The 22733-nt window shown below is 38.8% G+C and overlaps 1 protein-coding gene across 4 annotated transcripts in view; it reads right to left on the bottom strand.

The window, feature by feature from the left end:
* Window positions 1–22733, bottom strand: part of TRPM6 (transient receptor potential cation channel subfamily M member 6) — a 177741-nt gene that overhangs the window by 12743 nt on the left and 142265 nt on the right. For 3 of the 4 annotated variants that reach the window (XM_089336738.1, XM_051846594.3, XM_051846587.3), the window contains exons 27-36: window positions 22587–22693; window positions 17698–17869; window positions 14654–14745; window positions 12148–12206; window positions 10336–10361; window positions 8555–8605; window positions 7012–7077; window positions 4915–5201; window positions 4555–4637; window positions 3609–3814 (exon numbers count right to left, since the gene is read on the bottom strand). In XM_089336738.1, the coding sequence (XP_089192864.1) occupies window positions 3609–3814; window positions 4555–4637; window positions 4915–5201; window positions 7012–7077; window positions 8555–8605; window positions 10336–10361; window positions 12148–12206; window positions 14654–14745; window positions 17698–17869; window positions 22587–22693 (1149 nt within the window). Of the gene's footprint in view, window positions 1–3608; window positions 3815–4554; window positions 4638–4914; window positions 5202–7011; window positions 7078–8554; window positions 8606–10335; window positions 10362–12147; window positions 12207–14653; window positions 14746–17697; window positions 17870–22586; window positions 22694–22733 lie in introns of those variants that run through there. The other variant, XR_016236719.1, reaches the window with a different exon arrangement.

Here is a 22733-nt window from a genome sequence, read left to right as displayed (position 1 = left end):
TATTTCCCTGCCACTGGTAAGAATCTAAGAATTATGTTTCTGGTTATCTCATTTCCCTAAATACCAGGCTCCTTGACAAACAGACCCCTGTCTAAGAATGAGAGTAGAGTGTCCACTAACATCTCTACTCCAGCCCCATCTGACAGGTCAAAGTGTAACTACTAAATAAACATTATAGAACCCTCAAATGCCAGAATGGCCTTACAAAGTGTGGGCTAGGAGAGTATCCTAGAGTACCAATAATGCTATCAGCATTCATAGAAGCTTGATGCACCAGCCCCACCCCCTGTCACCAAGCTACACAGGAATCACCCACCCACCAGCAAATGTTAACATCAGAGGTCCTCCTGCCCACATATTCTACTTGGTCTTTGGAAAGCATGGAAAAAATAAACCACATTAACATCTAAAATTCCCAGTGGTATCTCTTTATCAATTTCAGCACAGTAAAAGCCTGTGTTACATTCTGATCTCAAACACCTTTGGATACATCAATGAACTTCTACATATGTGGACAGAATTTATCTTTGTAGCAGCAGAGTTCATGACAATGTTGTTGATGCTAATGCTGACTTATTCTAGAAGCTGCCTTGATGAATAAAAAGTTAATACCATATCTCCGAAAGTCCTTTGAAAAATATAATGAGCTAAGAAAAAAATGCTACAAACCACTGTCATTTGAAATGAAATTGATTATAATTTCCATTGCTGGGAATTAAATGTTAGATTTCAAGTGTAATGATGATGATTCAGGCCCTCACTTGTAGGATTTTAAGTGAAAAAAGACCGGAAAACTTCAGTATAATTACAAATGATTGAAAATCAGTCAAGCCTCTCCTTAGATTCAGCTTTGTGGCTGGGTGTGGCAGCTTCTAGGCTAACGATGAGCACTCCCTTGGAAGAAAGTAAAGAAATGGAGAAACTAAAAGAAGCAGCTGCCTGAGTTTTCCTGACTCCTTCTTTCTCTCTAACTGGAAAGCCAAAGCAAGTGGGGAAGGGCCTTCTACAGAAGCCAGCCTTGGAAGTCTTCCTTCAGGACCACCAAGACCACAGAGTTCAGGGCAGACCCCTCACAAATGAAGATTAAAGAGCCACATAGAATTAAAACTATGACAATAATAAGTTGAGAGCTTATTGAACAATGGGCTTGTTTTATCCCAGCCCCTTAATAGCCCTATAACGGAAGTGCATAATGCTATTTTGCCAATTTACAAATGAGGAAAGTGGGACTCAAGGTAATCATTCCTCCAGGTCATCACTTAATTCATAGTGAAGCCAACAGTCAGAGCCTGGCACTGACACAGCAAGGCTCTCCCTCCTTCCAGCTACTGCCCCTGAGCCTCCCACCCTCCACTCTTACCACCCGGACATGGCACATCATCTCTCCAAAGGCCAGAAATACAAATAAATTAAATACAAAGTCAGACCAAACACCATTAAGCAATTTTTAAAATATATTAATGTTTCCCATTTTTTCTTTCCAACATGGTTTGGATTAAATATGATAATGCAAATAACTCCTTAGCCAAGTGTCTGGCACAAAATAAGTACTTAGTAAGTGTTAGCTAACAGTACCACTAGCAATATAACTGTTTACAATTACTATTACAAGATGCATGTTCTTTCATAAATTCAGGCCTAACCAATTGGTTAAAACTCTCCGATAAGTATCTTGAATTTCATCACGCTCATTCTGTGATGTCTACTCTTCTCTTCTTTGAAGGTCAGTGTTTTAACATGGTTTATTTGGAGTGGCCTATTTCTGCAATTCACATAATTGCCCAGCAAAAGAATAAAGTTAATTCCCTTTTTCCCCCAAGACTATCAACATGGCATTTGTTCTGTTTAATGTCACTTTGGATTACTAAGAGACATAAAAATCCCCAAACATAAACATCATTAAACAAAAACCTATTCAAGTGGAATACAAAACACACTGAAGAGTCATCATTAATTCCTTAAAGTTTTTCTTTGGTTGTTTTTTTTTTGTTTGTTTGTTTCTGTTTTTGCTTTTTAAACAACTCCACCCAAAACTCAAAGCACAAAACAGTCAAGTACAGATGAAAACAATCAACCTCTCTCCAACTTGAGCTAGAAAAATAGATGCCTCAGGCATCAGTACTCGGGGTTTACATGGATCAAGAACTTGCTGATTTTAAAGCTGAATCATGATGGTTGCTTTAACTTTTTTTTATATTATCTCCTAAAATATTTACATTGTCTCTTCAAATATTTTGAGAATTAGAAACGTATTTTGATACTGTCAACAACAGAAATCTCATAGGACAGAAACCATTATAAGTAGTTTAAAGAGTCATTTAACTCTTGAGCATCCGACACAAATTTCAACCCAAGTGCTCAGCTGTCTCACTGGACACTGCTCACAATGCACGAGGACTGTATGTTTATTTTTACACTCTCCAGCCTTCACGTCTGGCTTTCAGCAGAGAATTCCAGAACTGGAGCGCTAGAAAAGTCAGGGAGCACAAGAAGAAGGCCCAAGCTGTTTAAATGAACCATGGGTATGAGACTCCTAAAGAATAAAAGATATTACAGTTGAAAGAACAGAACCTAGACGGTCAAATCAGCTTAAGTTTGCACCTTTACTCCCCTTTAAGTAGCTGTGCAACCTTAAGCAGTTACCTGAACTCTCTGGGCCTTAATTCTCCCATAATATCTACCTCAAGATACTGTTTCCTGGATTGAATGAGATGACATCTATGAAAGATAATGGGCTAAAACCCTTATTTCAAACCAAAGCCCCCCTCAGTGAGCCCAAGGACTGAACTTAGATCTTAATACATATTTTGTTCTGTCCCTGCAAGGAAAGCCTGCTGGAGATACACTGTTTTCTGCTATAGGATTATAAGTCCCATGTGAGGTGTTGATAGGGAGAAGATGTGTTGATCAAACGCTTCCATTAAATGGAAATGCACTGAGTTGCCTCTCAAACTCAGTGTGTACTTTCATGTCAAGGGACACAGCAAAGAAGGCAAGTTAAATTAGAAATTGCTAAGGCAATGAACTCAAAATCATGAATTTAAACTTTGCTATGTGTATAAACACATGCCTATGTTTTATTATGAATATAAGTGCAAGGCAAAGCCATGAAACTAGGAACTTTGCTACAAAAATCATCCCCCATTGTGGTTAAAAAATTTTAATGCCTTGGGCTGGTGCTGTGGCTCACTTGGTTAATCCTCTGCCTGCAGCACCAGCATCCCCTATGAGCACCGGGTTCTAGTTCCGGTTGCTTCTCTTCCAGTCCAGCTCTCTGCTGTGGCCTGGGAGGGCAGTGGAGGATGATGGCCCAGGTGTTTGGGCCCCTGCACCTGCATGCGAGACCAGCAGGAAGCACCTGGCTCCTGGCTTCGGATCGGCACAGCACCAGCCATAGCAGCCATCTGAGGAGTGAACCAACGGAAGGAAGACCTTTCTCTCTGTCTCTCCCTCTCACTGTCTGTAACTCTACTTCTCAAATAAATAAATCTTTTAAAAATTTTTAAAAAAGCTATATAGAGCAACTCTGTATATTGCTCACCCTAGCTCTTGCAAGACCTCTGAATTTGCCTAATGCTTGTTGTATCAAGTTCTACATAATCAATTACCTTGCAAATCTAAAACCAGCAGCTCTCCCCGAGTATACTCATAGGTCCAGTGAGAGAAAGCCAACATCAGCTCCTCCAGGGTGTTGCGGGGAGTGATTTCATCACCGTTGTTGTTGTTGTATTTCCGGAACTCCCCTGTCATATACTTCTCAATAGTCAACCATTGGTTTGCTGAATGGCAATAGATTAAAAAAACTTCCAGGAACCTGGGAGGGAAAAAGAGGCCATTATTCTTTCACAACACAGCAAAAATAGGACTGACTTGCGGAACAGTCAGCAGCAGGAGCTATTACCTAGCTCTGATCAGATGCAGCCCCAACATACATGCGCTCGGCATTTCTACTTTCTATGAAAGAGTTGGAAAGCAAAGATAGGGAGATTTTCCTCCATGCCTACTTGTCTCCCATCTTTTGGGAAAACTTCCCATCTCTTTTACGAGTACTGGACCCAGCTTTTCTTGCTGTGCTCTATAAAGTTCCTTGTAAATAAAACAATAAAGCTTTACTCCAAGACCTCAACACCAGATTATGAGCTGTCTTGAGAAGTGAATGCAAGTGTATGACTACACCAAGTTGAAAGTAATGAGAGGTCATTCTTACTAAGTTCCTAATGTCTTTAAGATATTGGGAGGCAAAATTATGCTTGAAATAGAAATATTTTCTGCTATAATGCTCTCAGACATTAGAAACCACACTAAGGATCGTCGTAGTTTCATAATTTAAATGCTGGTCATGACCTCTGCTTGAACTTCTTTTTTCCTTTCACCTAAGTGCAGTAGTTTAAGCTAAGGTATCTCTGGGATGTTGAATTCTCTTTCACTGTTCTTATAGAACTGTGGAAGAAAGAACCCAACTCTAGGGTCTGAAGAATCTTGCATGGATCTGAGAAAAGAATGACAGAAATTCCTATTTAAAATGGAAAGCCAACAGGACCAGGATTTCCTTACCTTGGCGTGTAGCGAATAGTGTGCGGTTTCACTTGATTGAAGGTATAGATTAGTTTTTGAGCAGCTCTTTGTTGTTGAATTTCCTGCAATACAAGAAGCATTGACAAAATATTGGTTCATTATGACACATGTGATGATGAATGATCATAGAATTCATAGAGAGTGCACAAATGTGATTTTAATCTTATCTCCCACTACTCCCAGAATCAACAGTCCTATAAAATAAGAGTAACAAAAAACATCACCACGAAAAAATAACAGACTCTCTTTTGGGTGAAAGATAATGGCATTGAAGGACACACAGTTAGATCTCTTTTCTTTGACCTGTCTGGGCTTTGGGTCTCTGAGATTCAGACTTACCCTGAGGCAAAGATGAAGCACTGTACTCTCCTGGAAGATTTTATACCACGTCTGCACAACTTCAGGGAGAAAGGACTTCACAATGAAAACCTGTCCTGGCTCAAGAACATCATCCTCAGACAAAGTGCTGATGACTCGCATGGCTCTGCGGAGGCCCCCCCCCATCTCCTCTCGGGACAACACTTGGATCATGGCAGATCTCCCGCGCTGGGACCAGGAGGACATGCTTTTATCTAGGTTCATGGGGGAACTCTCTTCCAGTCTGTAGACGGTTACCTCTTCTCCTGCTGCAAAGTGACACGAAAGTAAGAGTTCAACAAGAGCACCATGTCTACATCATGGATGGCATCCTAAATATCAAATCAGAACCAGTTCTGTTGCCCAAATGATCTGAGGAGGAGGGGACGAGCAGGGAATAGAACAGAATGAGGACAAGGGCCTGACCATGTTTTCATGGTATTCTGTGTTTAGTAAAAGTGGGAGGGGAAGAAGGGACAAAGTATCAGATGAGATTTGAAGAATCGGGTTGTTCTAACCATAGACTGTAACTGGACAAAATAAAAATTGAAGCAGTTGTCTTTTGTTAAAGACAAATACTTCTAAAGAGATAGTTTAACCTAGTGTTGTTCATTATCATCCCCCTAAAGAGTCTTATTAGACATTTTTAATTGCCCTTCCAATGTCACATTAATATTAAAAATGTACTGTATATGTGTATGTACTGTGTCTATGCTTTATAGATGAAAAGGTTTTTTCATTGAACATGGATGATGTTACCCGACTGTGCATGCATGATTCAACTCAGCTAGAATCAGATGGTATTAACCAAGGTCATACTACACACCCCCACCCCTCCTTCTTTTGTGGTTTGGTACAAATTACTTAAAACTTCAATATCCTCATCAGTAAGATGGATATGGAAATAATGTTTATCTTTTTGGGTAATTGGACTGATTAAATATATTAACTTGGCTAAAGTGACTATAGAACTTTTGATACAGTCAATCCACTTATAGTTTTAGACACAAAATGCTACTTAACTGCTCTACAGTATCTACTTTTAGGCTGTTAAATAGGGACCATTCATCTTGATTCTAGATTCCACCAGTACCCTGTTTAATGCCTCATAACAGAATGAACACAATTCATACACAGCTTTATTCTAGCCTGGGTATCACATTCTCCTTCCATCTTTGCTTTGAATTTTATTTTGTTTTGTTTGCTTTGCTGAACACCATGCTAGTTTACCAAGAAAAGAATCCATTTCCTCACTATCACATCTAATTCCTCACCAATAAACACATCTAGGGAATGCTTAGTAACATATTTCCAAATATTTATTGTTGATGCCTAGATGAATACCACTGAAGATCTCTTTAGAGTTGTAATCCCCAGAAGATTTAGAATAGAGCTAAAGATTTGCAAAACCAGCAAGAAGCCTAGTGGGAGAGGGAGGCATCTGCATTGACAAGCATAAGCCACCCTGGTCTGTCCCAACATGAATAGTGTGAGGAGAATCAGGATCAAGGACAGTGTGGGGACATTGTCATATCATCAGTTGGCTCACGCTTTATCCAGCCAGAGAAACTGTTAGCCTCAGCTAATGCAAACTTTTTTACTTGACTACTTCAACCTTTAAAAATGACATCTGTGGTCTGGGGTAAGAGCAATTAGTATATGCAAAACAAAACAAACAAATAAAAACAATATACAAAGCATTTATCTTCAGATGCCTGTTGGCTTTCACCATATTGACATTTATCGCTTTCTTCTGGGTTTATTATATATGGTTGGTTGGTTCTTTTCTTCCCAATGTACTTCCAGCCCTGCGTCAGTGAATGGCAGGCGCAACTTTATTGCTTTCTTCCCAACTGCTGCTCATTATAGGTCTCATCCCCACAACATTAGATTTTGACCCTAAATACCGGCCATGCCAGTTAACAAGTTTTCAGTTTAGGAAAGAAATCTGACTAACATACAACCATCAGTAAAATGAAATTTTCAACCAAAATGATGCCACATGTTTTCTCCACTGACTTACTCAGATGTTACACCCCTCCATTTGCCCAGCCTCAGGAAAATAGAAACACTACTCACCAAACAGTTGGATTGGTGTAAATGGTATGTTCTGAGAGAGCCTCATTAAATTATTCCTTTCAATGGCTGCAAACAAAAACACATTTACTGTCTTAAGCATGCATCAGTAGGTTAAATTTACAGAAAACCTCCCCACATCCATATATTCATATAATGCTAACATATTTAATTTAAAAGATCCCTTATTTGTGCCATGATCAAAAATGTTATCTATAATGCAGTTTTAAAAATAAACCATGCCTTAAACAGGAAGGATATTCCAGTTTTTCTAACATTTTATGTGACATTATATAACATGGTCTGAGGCAGGCTATCACTTGCATTCTTCTGAATATAAAATCACACACTAATCCATATAGACGTGGGACTTTCTTTTAAGTGTCATTTTAATCTGTGGTCTTCATTCTGTGCTTTTCCTTTTCCAAGGCAAATTCTATGCACTGTGGGCTATGGGGACACCTACTGTTGATTTTGCACAATGCACTTTCTTTTTCCAAAGAGAGCTAAAGGCGAGTTTTTAATTAGAAGCAAGTGATCTGCATTTTCATGTTAAGAGGCATATCCTACAGGTCAGAGTCAGTATACGTTACAGTATTCCTCACTAGAGGCTTTCTTAAGGTGACAGCTGAAGTCAAAATAATAGATTACTGCTGAGCTGAAAGACCCAGTTATAAGAGCTAGAATGAGGTGTCGAATCCACTGCAACACTATTCACCACAGAGAATTCAGGATAAGGCAACCAACTGCCAGACCCTGAACAAATGACCTTGATATAATAATAATGGTAATTATCACATCAACAAGCTCTTACTCATGTAGTGAGCTTTAGATGGCCTAAAAGACTTTATAATCTCAGCCAATGCTAACAGCAATGACATCCCACCCCCACCCCAGAAATCACCCAACGGCAAAGGTCCAGTTGGTATATTGCTTTGCATTTCAAAGTGTTTTCCTCTCAATTCTCTACTAGCCTTTTGGCAGACTGCTCCTCAGGAAGGGCAAGTACAATTATTCCCACTCTGAAAAACAGACAACTGGAGCACTGTGAAGTGATGCTGCTTCAGAGAGTCGAGACCCTTGACGTCTTCGTTTAATAACATCTTTGTTCGGCATCTTTGTGGAACTTACTCTGTGGGGTTGGCATTCACTCAGTGAGTTTGTTCACTAAGGACCCAGTGAGGGGACAAAACCCTTCCTCCAAGAACAACTCTCAGGTCTGTCTTTCACAGTCCAATGCACTACAACCTCTGGCTTTGGGTTGGCTTGGAGTTTATAGGTAATGTTTAGATTTCCAGGCTCTTTCTCCTTCCCAATTTGGAACTTGTCAATACAAAGAATTTTTTTAAATCTCTTAAATCCTGACAAATTGTTTTCCCAGGTCAACAGCAAGGTAAGAAAACGGAATATTCTTCTAATCAGAGTGAACAGTTTTCCATGTTGGGAGCCGTATCAATAATAGGGAATCCACTGGTGTTTCTGTTTACAAATGCAGAGTCACAGGCCTGTAGCTCAGCTGACCCCTCTATGTACACATGCATCCTACCTGAATAATGATGGTGGGACTCTTGAGGGCTTTTTAAGGAGGCTGGGATCTCTGAAATTTAGAGAAGATTGGCATTTTAATTACTTGGCTGGAGATAAATACATGCTTATGAATATACTGCCTTCAAAATTATTATTGAACAGGTTAATCAGAATGGCTTCTCAGTATTCAAAAAAGCTTGCGTAATGTTCTTTAGCCACATTATGGTGCATCTATCCTGACAGCTTCCAATCATCAATGTAATATTTCCAAACATATTTATATAGGGAATTGGAGGAAGACAGGTAATATTAGCCTCAAAGATATATTTCCTCTGAACCAATTACACCTCTGAGTTGCAGAAGGCACTCAGCTGCCCATCACATTTCACAACATCCCAGAAGCATGATTCTCTGAGCTCCCTACCAAGATGCAGGATCCACGGAAAGACATTATTAATACCAAGTTATTAGTAGACTACTTTGCTGAACTAAAATAACAACAAAATGACAAAAACACATTAAGAGGCAGATATCAGAAACAAAAGAGGTGGTGGCTAACATAGCACAAAGGAATTTGTCTGGCTACACAAAGACTATGCACTGGGTACACTCCTCCAAGTTTAACTGAGCTGGGAACAGCCCTTCCAAGTTTAAGTCATTCTCCTCTATCTGCTCCAGTCCTAAATTACAAGGCTCCAGAGAAATCCTTTGCAACAGTTTTGCCATTTCATAAAGTCAAAATTAAAGTGGAGAAACTTTAGTCTCGTGGTGGCAACTGCTTTATACCTCATAGAGTAGGCAGCATAATGAGCCCAGTTTTACAGACCTCCCTGGCTTCTTGTTGCTGGGTAAGGAAAGAAGCAAGTATCACTTCCTTTGGGGGTGCCTGGCGAAAAGTAAGATCAGCAGAAAAGACTATGGATTTGATTACCAAATAAATTCAGAATGGAAGGGTTTTTGTTTCTCAGCCCCCAGGTTGGGTTATGCTAAGTATGAAAGATGTGAATAAGATGTGGTTCCTATCCTGGAGAAAGGTAAATACAATGCACCAGAGAAACGGCCATGTAACTGTAATCATAATATAGTTTGCTAAGTAATATAATAGAAATGTAGCCCAAGGTTTATGGAACACACTAGTTCTACTTGGAAAGTCAGACCTTCATAGACAAACACTGTGAAATATTTAAAGGGTGGGGACATCTGAGTGTGTTGGAGCTACTTTGATTTGGCCTCCCCACTTAAGGAGCCATAGACTTTACTCATATCGCTAACATATTTACTGAATACCTACTATGTGCCTGACAGTGATCTATGCTCAAGAGAAGAGCATTAGTAAAAAGAGGGAAAATCTCTGCCTCCACCCTAAATAGCCATTTGAGACACAGAGTCTTAATGCAACCATAGAGGAAAAGGCATCCACACACAATCATTTGAGTGCATTTCAAAGAGGACTATGTCAAAAGTGACAGTAGGAGATACTGCATAGCTGGAAAGAGTTCAGAGGATATGGCCTCATTCTCAGGAAACAAGAAAAAAATTAAACAACAGGGCAGAGGCGGGGGGAAAGGAAATCACAGTCAAAAACAAGTAATTCAAAAAAATTTAAACCAGACATTGGCCCTGATTTACCTGGAGAAAGACATTCAACTTTCTGTTTCTCTACCAAATTTTCTAATTTGCATGGTGAGGAAAATATCATAACTACAATTTAAGAAACCAGAAGGTCTCAGCAAAACAGTGAACCTCATCATCCATCAGATGAAAAAAATAAAAATAAAATGCTTAAATGTAAAAACTTACTGTCGACTCCATCTGAACTTCTCAACCTGTTCAAAACAATGAAGTTGTTTAGATAATGTTGCTTTACATCTTTCAATGATAAAAGGAAAAGATGTGAAAAATAACACAGGGTATGAAATATCAGTTATGTTGGTCCCTATCTTTATTGATAAAGAAATTTACAGCCTTATAATGATTTTTATAGAAAAATGAGCACCGGATAGGCATGAAAGACATTTACTGTATACGCCTTAAGCTAATTGAAAAGCTGTTGTTTTCTAATTAGCTATGTGATCACACAATATACATAAGATTTAACTGCATTCACATTGTTCTGGATCTATTAAACTAAAGAGTTCCTGAACTATGCAAAGCAAAAGCCTACAAATGAGTCTGTGAGTGTCTCTGGACAAGCCTACAAATCAGTTTCATTAGCCCACGTGGCCCCTAAATGTTCACAGGCTGAAATTAACTCTCTTTCAATCGTTACTTGCCCTGCTCAAGTGCACAAGTGGCCACGGGCAAATCTGAATAAATGCACTCAAAGACTATCTCTAGTATTTAAGGTCCTTGGGGAAGAAAGTACAATTACAATTATTGTTTAATTTCATGCTGCAATAACCCACTACTCTACAAGAGCACAAAGTACTGAAGCTTTGGGAGAACAAAGTCCTGTGTCCATGGAGTCTTGGAGGCAGGCCTGCTCGGAGACCATGATGGGCACTCCAGAGAAAGACCATGTTGCACAGAGCCGACTGCACACTACAGGTCACCTCTACCTGCTTGGTATGAATTGGCCCTTCCATAGAGTACATGGTTTTGAATTCTGTCCCTTATAGCTGCATGAATAATTCACTTGATGAAGTAACTGGAAAATTCCAGGTAAGGCTACAAACAAAAGAGAATAATATTTGAGTGGTTTTGCAACCTTATTTCTCTGAATAAATAAAACTTCAGGAGGATACTCTGCATGGTCTACATTCATGGGAATTCTCTATTTTTCCCATCATCCTCTCCCTCTCTCTCTTCTTCATAGAATTATTGCTCTGACAATTAGGACATCACTGAGAAACCAAAAAATAAAAAAAAATCAACTTCATAAGCTAAAAGGAAAAACTTTATTTTAAAAACTAACAAATAGGGACCAACAAGGCACAGCAACATAAGCAGCAGCCTAGAATGCCAGCATCCCATATTGAAGTGATGTGAGTCCCAGTTGCTGTGCATCTCATCCAACTCCCTGCTGGTGTGCCTGGGAAAGCAGCAGAAAATGATCCAAGTACTTGGGCCTCCTGCCATCCATGTGAGACACCAAGATGAACCTCCTGGCTCCTGGCTTCCTGCCATTTTGGCCATTTAGGAAATGAACCAGTGGATGCAGGATTCTCTCTCTGTCTCTGCGTGTGTGTGTGTGTGTGTGTGTGTGTGTGTGTGTCACTTTGCCTTTCAAACAAGTAAATAAATCTTTTAAAAAAACAAAGGAATAAACATAATCAGGTCTTTAGTCCAAATCTTCCTTTTTAGGTGAGACAGATGGATTTCTACTCTTTGATGCAAATTCCCAATTATCTATCTGAAAAGATATTACAATCATTATTCAATTATGCTTTTTGGATGCAAAAAAAGCAAATATTTAATGTGCTGTAGGATGTTTCATTATATTCTTAAAAGGTACTCAGTGAGATCCTATTGCCAAAAATAAGAAAACATGGAAAATAAATTATTTTCATTCTGCTTAACAAAAGAAAAATGTTGACACACTTTTTGCCTTCTTTTTTTGACCAAATTAAACCTTTTTTTTTCCTAATAAGGTTAAAAAATGAAAATACTTACAGAGAGCTCCTACTGAGGTTGGTGCTCCTGGAATTCCAGAGAGATGCTTCCTTCAGATCCTGAGCAGAGGGAAAGGCCATTACACATTACAACACACTCCCAGCCCTCATTCCCAGGAACACACTCCTTGGAAAATAGTTCATTCTTCTTAATATTTCTCTTTTAATAAATATATTAAATGCAAGCTAGAAAGAAGCATGTTAGCACAGCATCAGAATAGTTCAATGTGGTGATAAACTTAGAATGAAACTAATTTTATAGGGACACCTAAAAGAAAATGTAATATAGGAAATATTTTACAGAAACAGAACTGAAGGTGCAAAATCAAGTAATGACATGAACAAAGGAAAGAAGGTCCAACTTGGCAGGCAACATCAATCATCATATTATTATGTCTGATCACCAGTAAATCATCATCCTGAGTGATGGGGATTATTTAAAATGTTACCCTGAATATACCCTATTCTATATCTTATCTAAATTCAGCTAATACTTCTTGAAACCTAGTACACTCCAAGAATTTTCTTAGGTGTTATGTTTATTGTCCCTGAATAATTTCATAAAACTGCCTATGTTGTGATACAGCAGGTTAAGCCTCCTGTGTGTGGCTGGCATCCCATATGAGCACTAGTTCAAGTTCTGGATACTCCACTTCCTATTCAGCTCCCTACTAATGCACCTAGGAAAGAAGAAGATGGTCCAATAGCTTGGGTGTCTGTCATCCACACAGGAGACCTAGATGGAGTTCCAGACTACTGGCTTCGGCCTAGCCCAACCGTGGCTGGTTGCAACCATTTGGAGAGTGAATCAGCAGATGGAACATATCTCTCTCTCTCTCTCAGAAAATCTACCTTTCAAATAAATAACAAATAAATAAATCTTTTTTACAAAGTGTTAAAAATAATCTTATAAGGTGAACATTAGCCTCATTTTAAAGATATGCCTAATGAAGCTCATCAGTTAACTGATACACATAGCTTTGAAATACAGGAAGTGGTAGAGGCAGGATTGAACACAAGTTCTCCACCTCAGTTATCTTCAAGGAATCTTAAATTTTACTTTTAAAAATCTTTCACAGATTCCATCCCTACAAAAACAGCTAAGGTTGTTCATATAGATAATGTTTATATAGCTCAAGTTCAAAGAAATAATATTCAAAGCCAAGATCAAAATTAGGTTTCTTGGGTCACTTTAACTAGATCACACTTCTCACATGGTGGCTGGCACTAAAACAAGACACTGAATTATATTTGTAGATAGAAAGAAAAAACAGACTAAAAAAATCAGAGAATCAGCACTGGAGAAATATTGAGGGTCCTTTACCCTGTGATGGTTCGATTCTCTTCATCATGTCTGCCAACAGTTTTTGGTCAGCCTATGCTTAACTGATTACACTAGCAAGCAACTCAAAACTTCTAGAAATAAACTATCCCATTTTTGGGAAATTTCAATTGCTAAAAATTTCTCCTCAGATCAAATTGAAACCCATGGCCCAGTAGCTTCTATATGTTGATTCTAGATTTACTTGTCAGAAGTGTATTGAGGGGCCAGTGCTGTGGTGCAGCAGGTTAATGCCCTGGCCTGAAGCGCCGGCATCCCATATGGGTGCCAGTTCAAAACCCGGCTGCTCTACTTCCAATCCAGCTCTCTGCTATGCCCTGGAAAATCAGTAGAAGATGGCCCAAGTCCTTGGGCCCCTGCACCCACATGGGAGACTGGGAAAAAGCTCCTGGCTCCTGGCTTCGGATCGGCGCAGCTCCAGCCATTGCGGCCAACTGGGGAGTGAACCATTGGATGGAAGATCTCTCTCTGCCTCTCCTCTCTCTGTGTAACTCTGACTTTCAAATAAATAAATAAATCTTTAAAAAAAAGAAGTGTATTGAAGGCCGGCATTGTGGCATAGCGGATAAAGCTGCCATCTGCAAAGCTTGCATCCCATATAGGTGTCATTTTGAGGCCTGGCTGCTTGACTTCTGATCCAGCTCCTTGCTAAGGTGCCTGGGAAAGCAGTGGAAGATGGCCCAAGGCCTTGGGTCCCTGCCTGGGAGACCTAGAAGAAGCCCAGCTCCAGTCGTTGTTGCAGTCATTTGGGGAATAAACCAGCGGATGCAAGTTCTCTCTCTCTCTCTCTCTCTCTCTCTCTCTCTCTGCCTCTCAAATAAATCTTTTTTTAAAAAAATGAAGTATATTGAAAAAATTTTATTTTTCTTCCATACAACTTTCAAACATTTGCAAAAAGTTTCAAGAATTCCTGAATTCTTTCTTTCATGTGAACATCCCCAGGATAAATTATTAGGTGCACAACAAACTGCATAAAGAACAACAAAGAGAGAATAATGTGAAGGGTTGAAAGAAACAGCAGGATTCACCTAAGTATGGCTTCAAAGCAAAGATTTAAATTCAATGCCAAAAAGAGTAGAAGCCAATTAAAGGACACAAAGATATAAAAAATACAGCTAAGTGAAGTACACAAAAAAATTTTTTTTAACTATCAAAGTATCTTTACCTCTTGAGACTGCTTTAGGGAATCACCAACTTGTATAGATTGTTGTTCAATTTCTTTTGTTTTCATTTTCTGATATCTATAAGGTTCTAGACCTTGTTAAAGAAAAAATTAGAAAATACATGAAAATGTGTTGCATTCAAATCAGTTCCCAAATAGAAAAATCTGAACACAGTGCGTTTATTTAAATTTGGACATAGTTTTTCTCTTTCTGTTTTTAACAAGTTTTAGCAAGTTCCTTTATGCTTTCTTTCCCAAATGATTGAAAGATATATGTTCTATTCCTAGTCTTCTATAGCTACTTTTATATTTATAACAAGTTATACATCTTTATCAAAGTCAAAAATTAAATGATCCATAATCTGCCCTCCTATTAAATAATACCTTTAGTATTTTTTATATTCACCTTCTCCCGCAATCTATAATATAGCTTTATTTAAAATATGTTTAGCAACTGAATCACACATCATAGTAGGCCACTTAAAACAGAAGTGGGGCTGGCGATGTGGCATAGTGGGCTAAGCCTCTACCTGTGGTGCTGGAATCCATATGGGTGCCAGTTTGAGCCCTAGCTGCTCCTCTTTGGATCCAGCTCTCTGCTATGGCTGTGAAAGCAGTAGAAGACAGCCTTGCATCTGTGTGAAGAAGCTCCTGGCTCCTGGCTCCTGGCTTCAGATTGGCTCAGCTCCAGCTGTTGTGGCCGTGTGGGGGGTGAACCAGCGGATGGAAGACCTCTCTCTCTCTTTCTGCCTCTCCTTCTCTCTGTGTGTAACTCTGCCTTTCAAATAAATAAATCTTTAAAAAATAATAATAAAACATCATATAACTTTATTTTTAAAAAATGGTAGGACATGGCAGGCATTTTGTGCAGTGGTTAAGATGCTGGATAGGATCCCTGCATCCCATGTTAAGAGTGTTGGCTCCAGCTTCCTACTAATGTGCACCATGGGAGGCAGCAGGCCATGGCTGCCACAGTTGGGTCCCTGCCACCAAATGGGAGATCTGGATTGAGTTATCAGACCCTGATGTGGGGCTGTCCCAGCCCTGACTGTTGCAGGTATCTGAGGAGTGAACAAGCAGAGGGAAGATTTGTCTCTGTCTCTGTCTCCAGCTCTCTACCTTTCAAATAAATAAAAACTAACTCAAAAATGTTAAATATATGTATTGCATAATATGAATATATATGACATTTATAATCAAATGAATGTGCTTATAATTGGTCCTTTAGGTGTGGGAATGATTCAAATTTAGGTTCTTTCTCTAATAAATTGTGATTTAAGGCAAGATGATTAATTTATAGATCTGGCTCAAGAGCTTAAAGAGGGTTCAGAATAATTTAATTTCTAATATCCCTTCAGCTTACAGTCTACTTGATTCTCAGTGTTTTAACAGACAACTGAGTGTTTTTGAAATGTAAATCAGTATTCTTCCACCTTAGCATTGACATTTTGGACTGGATAATGACTTGTTGTGAGCAGTTATGCAATACACTGTGGAATGTTTACAGCAACCCTGGCTTCCATCAAGGGCACCCCGCCTCTACCTGTGGCACCCAACAATGTCTCCAGATATGGCCAAATGTCTGTTGGCGATGGTGGGAAGATGTGTAAAACATTTGTTCACTGAGAACCACTGAATAAGTGCATGTAGAAGTATAAAGACACATGAGGCCATAAATTTCAATATAATATCTATTTGTACCTTAAGTTTAGTATTTTAAATAATTGTAAATCTTAATCACATGGCCTTTTCTCTTAAAAAAAAAAAACACGATGTATTTATTTATTTTCAAAGAGCTACAGAGAGAGAGGGAGAGAGATCTTCCATCCATTGCTTCACTCCCAAGACAACTACAACAGCCAGCGCTGGGCCAGGCTGAATCCAGGAGCCAAAAGCTTCATTCAGGTCTCCCATGTGGGTGTCAAGGGTCCAAACACTTGGCCCATCTTCTGCTGCTTCTCCCAGGTCATTAGCAGGACTCTGGGTTGGAAGTGGAGCAGCCAGGACATGAACCAGCACCCATAGGGGATGCTGGTGTAGCAGGCGGCAGCTTTATTCACTACACTACAATGCCAGCCCCTGGTCTTTTCTCTTTAAAAACTGGTAAGAACCTCACTATCTAATGCTAGAAGTTCAAAGTTCTGATCACTGCTGTCATTTCTGCTGATAAATCTGCTTTCATCTTACAAGGCTTATTTCCCATCCCATACCTGACTCTTTATTACTAGCTAGTTGACCTGTCTTCTCTCCTCTGCAAATACATTCTTGTTAAGCTGAAGGGATGAAATAAACATGCCCATGAAGTAAACACCATGTGAGCAGTAGTAGATAAGTTTCATTCAATGTATTGAATTCTGTGTGCAGATCTAGATTTTTGTCACATTAACTTTAACGACATACCAAGTTAGACAACCCTCCTGGCCCATAAATCAAACTAAATGAACGCTCTCTGGCAAATGCATTCTGAGTCAGGTTCTATAGCTCTGAATACAAGACAGTATCCAAATTTTTTTTTTTTTTTTTTTGACAGGCAGAGTGGACAGTGAGAGAGAGAGAGAGAGAGAGAGAGAAAGGTCTTCCTTTGCCGTTGGTTCACCCTCCAATGGCCGCCGCGGCCGGCGTGCTGCGGCCGGCACACCGTGCTGATCCGATGGCAGGAGCCAGGTGCTTCTCCTGGTCTCCCATGGGGTGCAGGGCACAAGGACTTGGGCCATCCTCCACTGCACTCCCTGGCCACAGCAGAGAGCTGGCCTGGAAGAGGGGCAACCGGGACAGAATCCGGCGCCCCGATCGGGACTAGAACCCAGTGTGCCAGCGCCGCAAGGTGGAGGATTAGTCTAGTGAGCCGCGGTGCCGGCATACTATCCAAATCTTAATTTGTCTTTTCTAGATTCTTATAACTCTCCCCTTAAGGAAATGAAATTTCATCCTTTCAAAAAATTAAAAATGAGACAGAGGTATTTTCGTTCCTCAGAGTTGCTACCTTCTCTTTCACTCATCTCTTCTTGAAGGAATAGCAGGGACCGCCACTGGTGGGAAGAACATACCCTGAGACGATGCCAGGCTTCTGCAATCAATGACTGGAGACTCTTCCTTGTGTACATGACCAAGTCCGGACACTGTGAGCCAGGTCTTGCTGCAGTTTTCTTCTGCGGTGTTGTCTTTTCCTGGCTCTGATTCCAGCTGGTCACTGCGACAGCAGGTGTTGACTGTTATGACCTGGCGAGAGAGACACTTGTTAGAACACAGAAACATTAACCCAAAAGCATATTTGAGTATTTGAGCCACACCAATAGAGGCACCATGGTGAAAAGCAGCGGTTATTAACATCGGCTGCATCTCAGAATCACCTGGGAACCTTTAACAAATCCCATTACTGAGGCTGGCAGGACACAAGCACCTGTGCGATTTCTCTTTGCAGTCAGGATTAACAATCAGGGAACCACTGGTACAGAAAAACAAAAACAAGCTTAGAAGAACTTGGGTTGGAATTCTGGCTCCCTGTCACTTAAAAGCTTTGGGAACTGGCAAATCACTTAACATCTCTGAGCTCCATTCCCTTCATTACTAAAGTAATAAATAGCCAATCACAGGGCTGATCTGTGCACTTCCCAGGGACAGGGAACAAATGAGGTAAACTGGTAAATTACAAAGCAATGAATGGATGCAAGCACGAGTACTTGAGCTCAGTTGCAATTCCTAGATGAACTCTGACCATCTGAACTATTCAAAAAATAAATCTACCTACATGCGTACTTCATGGGACACGGGGAACTAATGACCTTTTTCCCTGAAAGAATAGCCTTCCTTATCAAGCTAAATCTCACCCCCTAAGAAGAGGTTGTATATCATTGTCTCCATCCTTACTCTCTGCTTCTGCTTCTCTTCTGAAAGAAAGGGTTAGGGGGTTGTGTGTGTTTAGAGTACATCCAGACTATCACTTGGAAAAATCAGTGTAAAATGAAGCAGGGTATTAAGATCATGAAAGATGACTGCCTGAAGAATTGCTAATTCAGATTTAAGACCCATTAAAATAGATAAACAGGTTCACTGAATGAAAATAAAAACAATGTATCAGAAAGTTAAACAGTGTTTGGAAGAAATTTTTTTAGCACTACATAGCTATACTAGAAAAGAAAATAAAGTCAATGACTTAAGTTTCTATCTTAACAAACTGTTAAGAGAAGAGCAAGTGAAACCACTTCCCCCACCCCCCCAAAAAAAAAAACAGAACAAATTAATAATAAGAGCAGAAATCAATGAAATACAAATCAGAGGAAAATCGGTGAACCTAAGAATTGGTTCTTTGAGAAGACCAGTAAAAAGATGAACTTTAGCTAGACTGAGTCACTGCTTGAGATGCCTGCCTCTCATAGAAGAGTGCCGGAATCAAGTCCCACTTCTGCTTTCAATCCAGTTTCCTGCTAAATTTGCAACCTGTGAGGCAGTAGATGACAGCTAAAGTGGTTGGGTCCCTGCCACCATGTGGGAGATCTGGAAAGAGTTCCTGGCTTCTGGATTTGGCCTGGCTCAGTCCTGGCTAGTGAACTTGAGAGGTGCGTAAGAGGATGAAACCTCTCTCTCTCTCTCATAAAAATATTAAAAACAAATTTCCCACAAATATGGTTTCATTGGTTATTTTTACCAAATATTTAAGGTTTAAATAGTAGTATCAATTCTTGCTGAACTCTCCCCAAAAGCTGAAGATATCCTTCTCAACTCAGTCAACAAACCCAGCATCACTCTGATACTAAAACCAGACAAAAATGTTATAATAAAAAAGAACTAAAAACAAACATCCCTCAAGAAAATAGATGCAAAGAATTTTAACAAAATTTTAGCAAAATTAATTCAATATATAAAAAGATAATAAATCATGACAAAGTGATGTTTATTCCAGAAAGATTAACATTCTAAACACTAACTCTAGCATTATAAAACCAATACAATCATATTAGCACAATAAAAAGGAAAACCATCTAATCATCTACTTAGATGGAAGAAAGGCCGTTGACAAATGTCAACACACATGATGACAAATTCTCAGAAAGCTAGAAGGGCATTTATCAGCCTGATAAAGGACATCTATATAAAAACCTAGAGTTAACATTATATTGAATAATAAAGACTAAATATTTTCCTCCTAAGAACAGAAGCAAAGAAAGAATATCATCTTTTGCAACTTCCATTCAATACTATACTGAAGGTTCTAGCCAAGGTGGTTAGACAAGAAAAAGCAATAAAACACATCCAGATTGGAAAGGAAGAAGTGAAAGTATCCTTGTTTGTAAGTGATAGGATCATTTATATAGAATATTCTAAAGAAGCTACAAAAAGACATGCTAAAATAAGTGAATTTAGCAAGATTGTAAAGTATAGAAACATTATAAAATATTTATTCCTATATACCAGAAACAGAATTTAATTTTTTAAAAAAATTGCAGCTATAGGGGCCAGCAGTGTGGCACAGTGGGTTAAGCTGCTGTCTAAAGCACCCACATCCCATATGGGTGCCAGTTCAAATCTCGGCTGCTCCATTTCCTATCCAGCTCCCTGCTAATGTGCCTATAAAAGCAGCTGAGAATGGCCCAAGTTCTTGGCCCCTGCCACGGCATGAGAGGCCTGAATGAAGTTCCTGACTTCGGAGTGGTCCAGCCCCAGCTATTGCAGCCATTTAGGGAGTGAACCAGCAGACAGAAGATATCTCTCTCTCTCTCTCTCTATCCTCCCCCTGCCTCTTTCTGTCTCTCCTCCTCTTTCTGTAACTCAACCTTTCAAATAAAATAAAAAAATAAATCTTAAAAAAAAGAAATTTGAAAAAAAAAGGGAAAAATTGCAGTTATAATAAAATTTAGAAGAACTAAATACCTAGGGATACATTTAACAAAAGAGGTAGAAAACCTGTACAGTGAAAACTAAAAAGCATTACTGAGAGAAGTTAAAGAAGACCTAAATAAAGACATATACTATGTTCACAGATCAAAAGACTCATTGTTAAGATGCTAACTTTGTCAAAATTGATATTTAGATTCACAGCAATTATAGTCACAAACTGTCTAGATTATATAGAAATGCAAAGAATATAAATTAACTAAACAACTTCTTAAAAATAAGAAAACATTTGGATCTTCAAGACATAATTTCAAGACTTATTATGAAGTTAGAATGTTCAAGATAACATGATATTTGCATAAAGACAGACAGAAAAAAGATCTTTTTTTTTTTTGCTATCGTCAATTTTTGACAAAGGTTCCAGAAAAACTCAACAGGGAAAGAAAATATTGTACCCAAAATATGGTAGAAATGTTGATATCCATATGAGTGAGGGTGAGGAGAGGGAGGAGGAGAAAGAAGAAAGAGAGGGGCTGAAGCTGAGGGAGGGAGGGAGGGAAGAGGGGAAGTGAGTCCTTACCTATTACCATATACAAAAATTACCTTAAAATGCAGCCCATAACCAATGTAAGAGCTAAAACTATAAAGCCCCTAGAATAAAGCACAACAGAAAATCTTAATGATTTTGGGCTTGGCAAAATATCTCTTAATTGTGATACAAAAAGCACAGACAATAGAAGAAAAGTCAAACATTTGACTTCATCAAGATAAGGATTTAAGTACTTCAAAGGACATATATGGAAATGAAAAGGCAAACCACCAATGAGAGAAAACATTTGCCAAAAGTATAACTAACAAAGTAATACAATCTAGAATATATTTTAAAAACTTTTATGGAAACAATTTAAGTGTTCAGTAACTGATGAGTGGATAAGGCAAACATGGTACATAAACACAATGGGATAGGACTCAGCCATAAAAAAAAAAATGAAATCTTGTCATTTGTAACAACATGGATGGAACTGAAAGTTATTATGTTAAGTGAAATAAGGCAGACACAGAAAGACAAGCACCACACAATCTCACTCATACGTGGAATCTTAAAAAGCTGATCTCATAAAAGTTGAAAGTAGAATGATGGTTTCCAGATATCCCGGGGACAACAGAGAGTAGAGAGGCATTGGGAAAGGTTGACTAGCAGGTACTAAGTAATATACAGGAGAAGAGGTTCTGATGTTCTGTTGCACAGTAGGGGGACCACAGATAACAATATGTACTGTAAATTTTTCTTAAAAAGAATAGAGTTAAAGATTTTGAATGTTTTAACAACAAATAAAGTATAAATGTTTGAGAAGCTAGATATGAACATGATACAACAAATCATGTACTGAAACATCACATAGTATTTCATAAACAAGTACAATCTTATGTATTGGATAAAAGCAAAACAAAAATGCTTTAGAAACTGAAGTTTTATAATAGGATAACACCCAATTCTAAAAATGGGCTACAGATTTGAACAGACACATCACCAAGAGAGATACATGGATGATAAATAAACACATCAAAAGATTCCAAAAATTGGTCACTACAGAAAATCAAATGAAATCACCATGAGATACCATTACACACCCAATAATATGGTTAAAATGAAGAAGACTGAGCATAGTAAGAACTGGGGACAATGTAGGAAAGCTGAAATGCTCATAAACTGTAGGTGGGCATGCAAAAGGACACAGTTACTCTAGAAAGTAGTTTGAAGGTTTTTTCAAAAGTTAAACATTTAAGCCATATGACTCACATTCCACTCTTAGATATTTCCAAAGACAAATATAAACATATATCCAAAAAAAACCTCGTACACAATTTTTATTTCAGCTTTTTAAAAATTGCCAAAAACTGAAACCAATCTGAATGTTCTTCAATCTGTGTGCAGTTAATAAACTGCAATGTATCCACTCTTGTAACTCTTAAATTTATCTCTTGACTCCTTCCAGTGCAATGTTATTTTGTGCACATGGCACTTTAAATAAAGACAATCAACCTAAAATAGGCCAGCACCTCAAATGCCAAAAACCTAAAAGTTAGAACGCAGTATACTTACTGGTACTTGTAGTCCCTGTGTTTTCTTCTTTTTCTTTGGCAATCTCTTGTTTGTTAACATTTTTGCTTTGATCCATGCTGCCCCTGTCTCTGAGTATCTTGAATTAGCTGTAAGGGAAATAGTTCACACAAGGAAGTTTAAGACTGA

The sequence above is a fragment of the Oryctolagus cuniculus genome, chromosome 1 (genome assembly GCF_051225735.1).
Source record: "Oryctolagus cuniculus isolate XC-2025 breed Fujian yellow rabbit chromosome 1, ASM5122573v1, whole genome shotgun sequence".
Taxonomy (NCBI): domain Eukaryota; kingdom Metazoa; phylum Chordata; class Mammalia; order Lagomorpha; family Leporidae; genus Oryctolagus; species Oryctolagus cuniculus.
Note: the sequence above shows the minus strand (reverse complement) of the source record. Positions and strands in the feature narration are given on the sequence as shown.